Source organism: Orycteropus afer, unplaced genomic scaffold (assembly GCF_000298275.1).
Source record: "Orycteropus afer afer isolate SDZICR_OR568_19922 unplaced genomic scaffold, OryAfe1.0 scaffold00022, whole genome shotgun sequence".
Classification (NCBI taxonomy): Eukaryota; Metazoa; Chordata; class Mammalia; order Tubulidentata; family Orycteropodidae; genus Orycteropus; species Orycteropus afer.
In genome coordinates, this window is record NW_006921609.1 from 19,477,653 (window position 1) to 19,489,394 (window position 11,742).

Consider the following 11,742-nt stretch of genomic DNA (forward strand, 5'->3'; position numbering starts at 1 on the left):
CAGCTATTACTTTACTCACATTTTCACCATTAAGACAGCTTGAATTACGGCAAAAGAGTTTAACTCATTTGAGGCTCAGCATCTCTGTTCTTCTGTTTTGGTCAGGGAATTTGAATTTATGAATCAGAGAAGATAAAACTCTCCTCCTCCCAGTACACTGATTAACATAGAGGTTAACATAGAGGTGAACATCTAAGTTCCTATATCAGGAATCAAAATATAGAGAAATTATGCTAAAATTAAATTTCCAATAACTGCCAGTAAAGCAGAATAGAAAAGCTCTGCCCTATCGTTTTTTAGCATTTGTGAGATACTCTGACCTTAGCAAATATATTTCAACAGTAATACACATGCAGTTATTCCCTGGCTTCACAGTTTCAGCTAGTGGAGCTGATGCTGCAGCATGTATGGCTATTTTAGGACTCTTTCGAGCTCTGTTTGTTGCTATCTTTGAAAACATATTTGACACTTATTCAGCAGATCCTTTGGATTATTGAGCTTGCAAATTAAGCTTTAGCAAATGTGTACTAGTTATGATGGACAGAAACTCCCTGGAAGTATAAAAAGTTATATGTTACTCACCTGCCCCCTTTTGGCTATCACTGTGGGAAGTAAGACTGATTTCACTGGCTGTGGTATCAGAACTATAGTGTTTATGGTCATGTTCAAGACCTTGATTGGATCCCACCACAAATGAATCTGTTTAATAAGGAGCTCCATTACAATGAGGCTTTCTTATTCTAGGTTTTTATTACCCCCCTTTAATATGATTTTATTCTCTAGTTGTTTCTAGAATAACACTGGCAAGAAGGAAAACTGTTGTCTTGGACTTTCTGTACTTGATGGGTCCTTTTGTGTTTCCTTATTCTGACATTAAAATCAGTAGTTATATTATCTAGGGCCTACAGACTCATTTAAACAAATAATTCCTGAAGCACATGCAGCCATCAAAAACAAACTGATTCCACTGAGAAGACAGTGTTAACCTTCACCTTATTGACTGAGTAGGGTTAGAATCCTATTACAGGGTATTCTCTTTCTCATAGGCTTGTGGTGCTGTATTCCTCTACCTCTTACTAAGACTTGAGATATTCTCCATTCCATCTGCTAACTCAGAACTGCACATTTCACATTTTTTTCAGATCAATTTACTTAATGTTTGAAAAGTGTTTTTCAACTGTGTTGCTGCCACTGGTTAGTTAGTTTGTTTTAACTATGACAGAATATCTTTGCTCTTACAAAATCAAAAGTATCCCAAGAACATTTTAAGTCCACACCCATAGACTGTGAGCCCTTACTTAAGGTTGTAATTTATTCAAATTGGGAGAAAGTCTTCTTTCAGTACATATCTCCAAAGGACTTTATGTTGAGTCAATCTAGACTCACAGTGACCCATCCTTGTGTTTCTGAGGTGGTATCTCTATGGAAGTAGACTGCCCAATTTTCCTTCTGAGAGTGGCTGGTAGGTTTGAACCACCATCCTTCTGGTTAGCAGTCAAATGCCCTAGGCACTATGTCACCAGATCTCCCTTGACATAATTACAATACCTTAATAATTATTGAATAGCCATGAAAATAATCATTTCACAGTACATGTGCAGTAGCATTTGGAATTATCCAGAAAGCTTACATGGATTAATGAATTTATGCCTTATCAGGATCACTTGCTGTAGAGATGATAGTAAATGTTATTATTAAACCACATTTACAGAAGAGAGAAACTGAGGCATAAAAAATTAAGTAATTCACTCAAGTTCTCATAGGCAGTACATGATAGAAAGGGCACTTGATCCCAGTTTCTCTACCATGACATTTTGTGATCTTTTCACTATACTACCAGGCCTTTCTCCCATACAGAACCCTTTCTGGATACATGAACATTTAACAAAGTTGACTGCATAAAAGTTTGGCTGTCTGAGCCTTTCAAATCCCTTTCGGCATAATTCACTGGTTGAAATTCAGCTTTATAGTGACTGATTGCTGCTGCTGCTTCATGATTCTCCTTGGTGAGCTGAATTATCTTCCCCAGCTCCTCAGGAATCCCTAGGTATTCTGTTGGTTATTTTCAGCCCATTAATGTAATTTTCTTATTCATGTCTGAAACTTTTATTTATTTATTTATTTATTTATATCAATCTTATTGCACATGTCAACAATGAATGCTGGGACAAACTCTAGTGACACAACGTCTTTAAAGAAAGAATCTGATAGCATCTAGTCCTCCTCTTACGAATGCTACATCTCTAAACCTTAAGAATACTACATCTGTAGCTAAAGTTGTGGTTGCATCTTTATAGACACATTTCATACATACATACAACACTTAAGGTACACTGAAGTCTCCCATGGCCATTGCACTTTCCTCACAGTGTACAATGCAATAATTCGATCTTGCTTACTTCCACTCTTTTTCATCTATTTTCTTCCACTGTCTGCCACATTGATCCTGTATACAATCTGGCAGCTTATAAAGTGAGGTGCTAATGCCAGTCTAAGAGATGACAATAGAAAAGGGGGGACTATGGGTACTGTACAGATTCTCATAGCTAATTTATACCTAATTTTTTGAAAAATGAGGGATTTCATCCAAATCAGGGTTTAACAGTTATAATAAAGTCATGTATTTGTTAGGTACATTCTGAGTTCATGAGTGTGAAATACATTTCATCCAGATCTCTCATGGTTAAAACAAGGCCAAATGAAAAATAGAAAAAGAAGAAGAGAGAGACTTATGGATCAACTAAAAAAAAAAAGATTATAAAAATGTAGATGAGGATGTGATCATATTCTTTAGATCTAGAGATTTGATTCTGCTTTTTTCAATAAAGAATTTTAAGTAAGTGATTTAAAGCATGCTCTATAATTTGTGATATAACAAAATAAAAATTAATTATGTAATATAATATTGTCCTCAGTAGTGTGAGGACAGCAAAGAAGTTTATATCTACTATAAGTGTAGTCTTTAATTTGCTACATGAAAGAAAAAAGATACAAATTCATATCATTCTTTTAAAGTGTTTTGAATGAAATTTTATTACATAGATGATAATGTAAAAACTTGCAAAATAGAACATATTTCAGAGAAAGCAAGGGCAGAGTAGAAGGGAAGAAAGTTTGTACATGAAGAATAAAAATGCTCATATTAAAAATAACAAATACTGTATTTCCACTAATTTTTTGCATAAGTTATAATCCTACTAATACTAAAATTCTATCATTTTTCCCCAAACATTCTTTACTCTTAGTTGTTCCAAAACCTAATATCCTTCAGCAGCACACATTGTATCTGGCTTATTTATTCATTATGTCTCTTAAGTTAGAATGGTTCCCGTTTCTTACCTTCCCCCCATACACACACATCACTTACTTGTTGAGGAGGCATCTCTGCAAATATAAAATCACCTTTTAAAACATCAAGGAATAATTTAAAACTGAATGAAAATATATTATAAACCTTACTTACCAAAAGAGAATAAGGACGCCCATTATGTTCAAAAGGCTCTGAAAAGAAATTGGTATTGTGGTCCACTCTCTGGTGTCCTCCATACTCAGCTGCATCTGAATCTAGCACAATTTTGAATGTACAGCTATTAAGGAAGTCACAATTTTTCAGGAATTGAATGAGACATTCTGAAATATGTTCTGAGATGGAAATTTAAAAGTGATTATATTGAACACTGTTAAATCATATCTCTATACCTATATCTAAAGCTATGCCAAGTTGAGTCAGAGCAAGCTGATCTTGATTGACTCATTTCTCCTTTAATATTTCAGAGATAACCAAGTATGGAAACCTTGCTATCCTTCTATCACAGCTCATCAAGTGGTAATGCAGCCTGGGATTGATTATGGCTGTGAAAAGAGAATCAATTTGTCTCTTGTGGCAACTCATTGCACTTGTTAGAGACATTTCTTCATATTGACTTGGTACTATTTATACCCAGAAAAGGCAAAGAATAAGTTCAATAACTTCTCTATATAATGACCTTTCAAATATTTACTAATAGCTATGTTATCTCCTGTGTCCTCTAAAAACCAAAACCAGGTCCATTGTCATCAATTTTATTTCAACTATAGTAATTCTACAGGACAGAGTAGAACTGCCCTAAGGGTTTCCAAGGCTGTAAATCTTTATGGAAGCCACCTGCCACATCTCTCTCCCTCAGATTGGCTGATGGGTTTCAATGGTTGACCCTTCTGTTAGTAACCTAGTGCTTAACCACTGTGTCACCAGGGCTCATTTATGTCTTCTAAATATGTTATTAAATGTGTTGTTGTTGTTAGGTGCTGTTGGCCCTTCTCCAACTCATAGCAACCCTATGTACAGCAGAATGAAACACTGCCCAATCCTGTGCCAGCCCCACCTATACCTGAGCCCATTGTTGCAGCCACTGTGTCAATCCATCTCATTGAGGGCCTTCCCCTTTTTCGTTGACCCTCCACTTTACCAAGCGTGGCCCCTTCTTACACCATGACCAAAGTAAGTGAGATGAAGTCTGGCCATTCTCACTTCCAAGGAGCATTCCAGCTACACTTCTTACAGTACAGATTTGTTAGTTCTTTTAGTAGTCCATGGTACTTACAGCACTCTTCACCAGCACCACAACTCAAAAGCATCAATTCTTCTTCAGTCTTCCTTATACATTGCCCAGCTCTCACATGGACATGAGGCAATTGAAAATATGATGGCTTGTGTCAGGTGCACCTTAGTCCTCAAGGAGACATCTTTGCTCCTCAGCACTTTAAAGAGGTCTTTTGCAGCCGACTTGCCCAGTGATATACATCATTTGATGTCCTAACTGCTGCTTTCATTGCAGTCAATTATAGAACCAAGCAATGTGAAGTCTTTGACAACTTCAATCTTTTCTCCACTTATCATGATGCTGCTTATTAGTTCAGTTGTGATGATTTTTGTTTTCTTTATAGTGAGGTGTAATCCATATTGCAGACTATAGTCTTCAATCTTCATCAGTAAGTGCTTCAAGTCATCCTCACTTTCAGCACACAAAGTTGTATCATCAGCATATCAAAGGTTGTTAATGAGCCTTCCTCCAATCCTGATGCCATGTTCTTCTTCATATAGTCCAGTTTCTTAGGTTATTTCTTCAGCATAGAGATTGAATAAGTATAGTGAAAGGTAAAACCCTGATGCACTCCTTTCTTGATTTTAAACCATGCAGTGTCCCCTAGTTCTATTAGAACAACAGCCTCCTGGTCTATGTACAGGTTCCTCATGAGTACAATTAAGTGTTCTGGAATTCCCATTCTTCTCAATGTTATCCATAATTTGTTATGATCCACAGAATCAAATGATTTTTGCATAGTCAGTAAAACACAAGTAAACATCTTTCTGGTATTCTTTCAATCAAGCTCCATCTATCATCAACAATGATATCCCTTGTTTCACATCCTCTTCTGAATCCAGCTTGCCGTTCTTGAAGTTCTCTGTTAATATACTGCTGCAACCATTTTTGAATTATGTTCAGTAAGATTTTACTTGTGTGAGATCTTAATGATTCTGTTCAACAATTTCCACATTCTTTGGGATCACCTTTCTTTGTAATGGGTACAAATATGGATCTTTTCTAGTCAGTTGGCTAGGTAGCTGTCTCCCAAATCTCTTGGCACAGCCAAGTGAGTGCCTCCATTTGTGGGGCATCCATTTGTAGAAACATCTCAATGGGTATTCGGTCAATTCCTGATACCTTGTTTTCACCACTTCCTTCAGTTAAGCTTCAAATTCTTCCTTCAAAACCATTGGTTCGTGAGTATATGCCACCTCCTGAAATGGATGGACATCAAGCAATTCTTTTTGGTACAGTGACTCTGTGTATTCCTTCCATCTTCTTTTGATGTTTCCTGCATCATTCAATATATTTCCCATAGAATATTTCAATATTGCAACTTGAGACTTAAACTTTTTCTTCAGTTCTTTCAGTGTGAGAACTGCCAAGCATGTTCTTCCCTTTTGGCTTTCCAACTCCACATCTTTGCACATTCCATAATAATAACTGACTTCGGCTTCTTGAGCTGCTCTTTGAAATCTTCTGTTCAGCTCTGTTTTGGTTACCTAGTGCTGCTCTGACAGGTACATATCACAAATGGGATGGCTTGAACAAATAGCAGTTTACTTTCTTACAGTTTGGAGGCTTTAAGCTGGGCTCTAGGGACTGGGTGAAAACCTTTCAAACTTGGGCTTCAGCTCTGCCTCCTGCTCCCAGCCCATTGAAGCTATAGGCTTTTCTTCACTCACACAGCTGCTGGCTGCTGAGACTGAAAAGCCCAAGGCTGACAAGTAAAAAGGCACAGTCTTGATGTTACCAAACCACACTGCAGGTCATTAATTCAAATACATTGAAAGTTCCAAGATCGCAGAGCATGGCAGGCTCTGAACAACGACTTGGCCACATACAGGGTTCAAGCTTGCCATAATGTAGAGACCATTCTAAAAGCTGTTTCTTATATACAGGAAGCAAACCACATACTCAAAGTAGCTACTCAGCTGCTCCAATAGATTCCACCATGGAGTTAATTACCAATCTCAGTATGGGGGATAACTACTTTCAGCTGCTGAGCCACTCACCCAGGCAAAGCCAATTTGACACACAAACTTCACCACCACAAGCTCTTTTATCTTGTCATTTCTTCCCTTTGCTTTACCAATACATACTATATATTATAATCCCAGAGTTTTAATCATTCTTTATTTGGTGTTGATGTGTTATTTTAGCCCATTCCCTATCTCTGAATTGATCCATTATTCTAGTTCTATGAGGGACAGAGAACTGAACAAAGTATCTATCTGCCTAGTGAAGAAGGAGGCCGTCTTATGCCTTTCCCACACCCTTTTATAGACACTACACTACTATTAACATAGGAAGATCATACATTCTATCAGGTCAGCAGGTCATATACTACAAGTAGATTCATGTTGTAATCTGTGCATTCCTGTTATTTACTATCTCATTTTTTTCAAGGAATTATTAGGCATGTTTGTATTATTGTATTTACAGCAAAGCAATACACTTATTATGGAGTATCTGGGGGGTACAGAAATGGTCAATGTGCTTGGCTGCTAATCGAAAAGCTGGAAGCTCACATCCACCAGAGACAGCTCAGAAGAAAGGCCTAGAATCGACTTCTGAAAACCAGCCACTGAAACCCTTTGGAGCACAATTCTCTGACAGAAAAAAAAAAAAAAAAAAATATATATAGAGTCGCCATGAATCAGAGTTGAGTTGATAGAAACTGGATGGTTACCATCAGCAAATCTGTTTTTTTCAAAATATCTAAAGATGGTGCTTGATAAAATAATCACAGGTAAGCATAAATTGAAACTTAGTAACTTGTTTCTTTTAGCTCAAAAAGGTGTGTGTGTGTGTGTGTGTGTGTGTGTGTGTTTAGGTGCTCTATATTTTTCCTGGTATATATATTTTTAATCTCAGAAGTATTGTATACTTTCATTACACCTAAAATTATCAAATTAGTAATACATGTGGGTAATAAACAATGAATTATCCACCATTTTCATGCCTGAAGAGCCTTTTTTTTAATAAGAGTTGAAGCTGTCTTTGCCAAAGGACGCTTTCTTGGGAGTGTTACCTCCATCTTTTTCAATCCAGATCTATCTGTTCTGATTCCTACTGAAAATCAGTTTTAAAGAAAAGATGGCAGATGGATAGATGGATGGGTAGATGAGAGGGACAGACAGATGAACAGGCAGATAGATGGATAGGTGAAAAACAGAAATATATATACATAGTGTTTCAAAATTTCACTAGGTTTAGGGACATTCTAAAGTCACTGAATGTAGCTGAAAATGACTTGGGAACATCAACTTAACAGTGAAATATGAGCAATAAAAAAAATTATTAGGCACAGTAAATAAAGCATTGTGAAATAAAAAGAGCTATTAATAGTTTTTTTTTTTTTTTTAATTTACTTCCTCAAATACTTACACAAATCACCAAAAAGTATAGCTTAGAGAATAATGTTATGGAATACTTATGAAAACTAATGAATTATAATATCTTTTACACAATTGCTAGTTAATAATAGATTATTGGTAGTAATGGATGAATAAAACAAGTGTACCATCAAAATCAGTGGTTCCAAATAGAATTTTGGTTTTTCTGATGGATTATTTAAGGATGCTATTGTAGGTGTCCTGTTAATATAAGGGTGTCACTGGATGATTAATTATGTTATTATAATTGCCTGGGATCTATATGTGCATTAGGCATTGTATGAGGACCAAATTATGAGATTGTGCATGTTTACTACTATAATATATACTATATTCAAAGAATGAATGTTTTTGATTAATAAAATATTGATTAAAAAGTTATAAAATTAATAGGAAGTTTTTTTTCCTTCTACCTTCTCAAAGAACTCTAAGTACCCACTTCATTTTGATATTGAAAAGGGTCATTATACTAAAAATGGTTAGAATCTGCTTGTTAAATATACATAATTTGTAGCTGTAAAAAAAAAAGCTTATGCAAGCCATATAGAAAGTTTGAGAACATCAGTTTAGACATATTTTCCTGATGTATAATTTAAAGAAAAAAATTCTGCTGTGGTCGTTTCTTTGAAATAGAGACAGCCTATGTCTATATCATCCAGGGAACACAATAAATTCCTTTAGAAAATGGAATCCTTAAACTCCAGAAACTCCAACTAGTTAAAACATTAGATTAAAATTAATGTTTGAGGAAGTGCTTTGTATTTGTAAATTGTTACTCTCCATTATTTAAGTATCATAGAAACAAAACCCAAAAAAACTCTATCTTTGGGGAACATTTCTTAGAATTAGAATATAAATCAGATAGTTTAAAATCTATCTGAACAATTTATTTATTTTTGTTTGTTGTTTTGGCATTTCTCTCATGCTGGCATTCTCTCAGTCCCATTCCATCTTATGAACACACACACACACACACACACACACACACAGAACTTCAGACACACAAACTACCAAAACCTCTATGGTCCATCTCTTTTCCAATAAAGAACATCATCTTGGAAATAAAACTTAGAGACAATTTACACTTATTTTAACTTACCTTCTTCATATGGTTTCCAATTCTGTGTTGTTGTTGTTACGTGCCGTTGAGTCACACCTGACTCATAGCGACCCCTCTGGGTTTCCAAGGCAGTAGTATCACTATAGAAGTAGACTGTCCAACCTTCCTTCCGAGGAGTGGCTGTGGGTCTGAACCACTAGCCTTCTGGTTAGCAGTCAAGTGACTTAGACACTATACTACCAGAGATCCTATTCTGTAGCAGATAGAAAACATTTAGCAGGACACTTCAACAGGTCCTCTTTTGTACATAGCTCCCTCCTTAACAACTAGCAGATTGTCTTCTGGTAATAAACTCTCAATAAATCTTTGAAACTTATATTCAGGATGACAATGCTGACTCACCAAGAAAGATCAATTGCATTTATTTATTTATTTTTTATTGGAGGAAAGCAGAACAAATTATCTTTATTCCCACAAGCATTTACTAAGTACAAGGAACTGTGCGAAATTCAAAATCAAATCAACTCAGATATGGTTTTGGTTTACATTCAACTTTCAGTCTTTAAAGAGAGTTAAGACATTTATATGTATTTCTCAAAAATGAAGCACAAAGTGATACACAATGAGAGGCAGAGTCAAGAAGGAATGTTACGATTTTGTGTAGCAAGAGTTTTAAAGGCGGGTTTAGGCATATTTGATTTATTTTAATAGTAAAAATGGTAATATTGAAGATTTTTGAGAAAAGATTATGATAATCAATAAAATTACCTGGGAGGTCAAGGGCAGAATCAGTTGGACAGGGGAGAGACCGAAATCAGGGAAACCAATCAGGAGCTGAAGTAAGGTATAATAAATGTGACTAAACTCTGATAATGGGAATGGGGAGAGACAGACTGATCAGTGAAATTTTGGATGCACAACTGGGTATATTAAAAACTGATTGGAGTTAAGAGTGAAGAGAAGAAAGAGGCATAGAGAAAGCTACCAATTATTGGGCATCTTCTATGTGCCAAACACTAGGCATTTTGCACATAGTATTTTGATTTATCCTAATATAAAATTGTACATGTAAGGAAATTGATATTCAATTGGGAAAACAGAAGTGGAGAGGGTGAGTCCTCATGCCCAAGGACAGACAACAAGTTCAGTGGTAGATCTTGGGTATACACATCAGTCAAATATAGATATGACTATCCTATGCCCTAGGAGCTCTGGTAGCATAGTGGCTAAGGCACTTGACTGCTAACCAGAAAGCTGGCGATTCAAACCCACCAGCCACTCCTCAGAAGGAAGACTGGGCAATCTACTTCCACAGTGATACTGGTCTGACTCAACAACACATAACAACAACAACACCCTATGCTCTACAATTGGGCAAGAATCAGTCAGCATGTTTTCATGTATCTATTATTATTTAATTCTAAAACCGAGATATGAGAACTAATTAAAAACAAAAACTGGATAAGTGATATATATTTAAATTATTAATTAAAAATTTACATTAAAGAATGAAACTCTTAATAGACACTTGACCCTTATGGATTCTGGATAGGTAACACTTACTGCATTTGTTCTAGATCCATTTATTGTTCATTAGGTTCATGGGGTAGTTTTATAGTTGAATATAAAGTATTGGATCAAAATGGCTACCTCATTGAATTTTGAAAATATAGAAGGGAGACAATGGTAGGATTTTTAATAGTTGTTAAAGAAAAGCCAGATCAACTAGGTCCCTATCTATTTGGATGGCATCTTAAAATATTATGTCTTATCATTTTAAATTCAAGAGCTTCCTAAGTATTTCATGTATCTATCAACAGGTCGAAGTAGATAAGATGTTTAAAGCATTATTTTATAATCTACATCCTTACATTTGAACCAAGGATGAGCCATGTTCTGAAGGAGGCCTGTATTAACAAGATTAAAGAACAGTAAAGGCATGAAGACTCTTAAATTCAATGGCTCTTCAAATACTTCAAAAGCTGCTGTGTTTGCTCAACCACTTGATCAAGTGTCTGCCCAAAGTATAAGAACTTTGATGTAAGAAGTACTATCATTTATATCATTCTGCACTAAACTCACTTCACTCCCATTGATGAAGCTAATGAAATTTATTATAAGTTATAACCACTCAGGTTTCACACTGAGTAACAAAACAAGGGGTTCTTCAGTGACTATGTGACCATAAAGATGGAAAAGCTGGTAAGTTACCATGTATCTTCAAATATAAGACACCATTGGTTTTAAGATAAATTATTTTATATATTCCTAAAAAAAGAAAAATATAATTCTACCATATCAATTATTTTGAGATGTATCCCAAGCAAGGCATGCTAAACTAAGAAAAAAATACATCTTAGAGTATATATGAATTATGGTATGTTATTTTCAGATGTAATTATTTAATCAATACACCCATATTATGATGATTATAAAAAATTTCTGGGAGCTGAGTGACTGACTCTGGGAGATGAACTATAGCAATTGCCAAAGGCAGAAAATGTTAGGTACAAAACTCTAAGGATTGTTCTAACTCAAACATGTGAACAAACTTCTGGCAGGCAAAGAATAGGTGCTCAAAAGCAAGGATGAGTTGATATTTTCAACAGTCTAAGATAATTGGGCAATCCTACTTCCGTAGTGATACTGCCTCGGAAACCCAAGGAGGGGTCGCTATGAGTCGGGGCCGACTCGACGGCACATAACAACAACAACA

At 35.6% G+C, this 11,742-nt stretch overlaps 1 protein-coding gene across 1 annotated transcript in view; it reads right to left on the reverse strand.

Moving 5' to 3' along the window:
• Window positions 1-286: 286 nt before the first annotated feature.
• GBE1 (1,4-alpha-glucan branching enzyme 1) overlaps window positions 287-11,742 on the reverse strand; it is a 509,345-nt gene continuing 497,889 nt past the window's right edge. Inside the window, 2 exon segments of the mRNA XM_007934918.2 lie at window positions 287-448; window positions 3,464-3,581. Of these exon segments, the coding sequence (XP_007933109.2) occupies window positions 287-448; window positions 3,464-3,581 (280 nt within the window).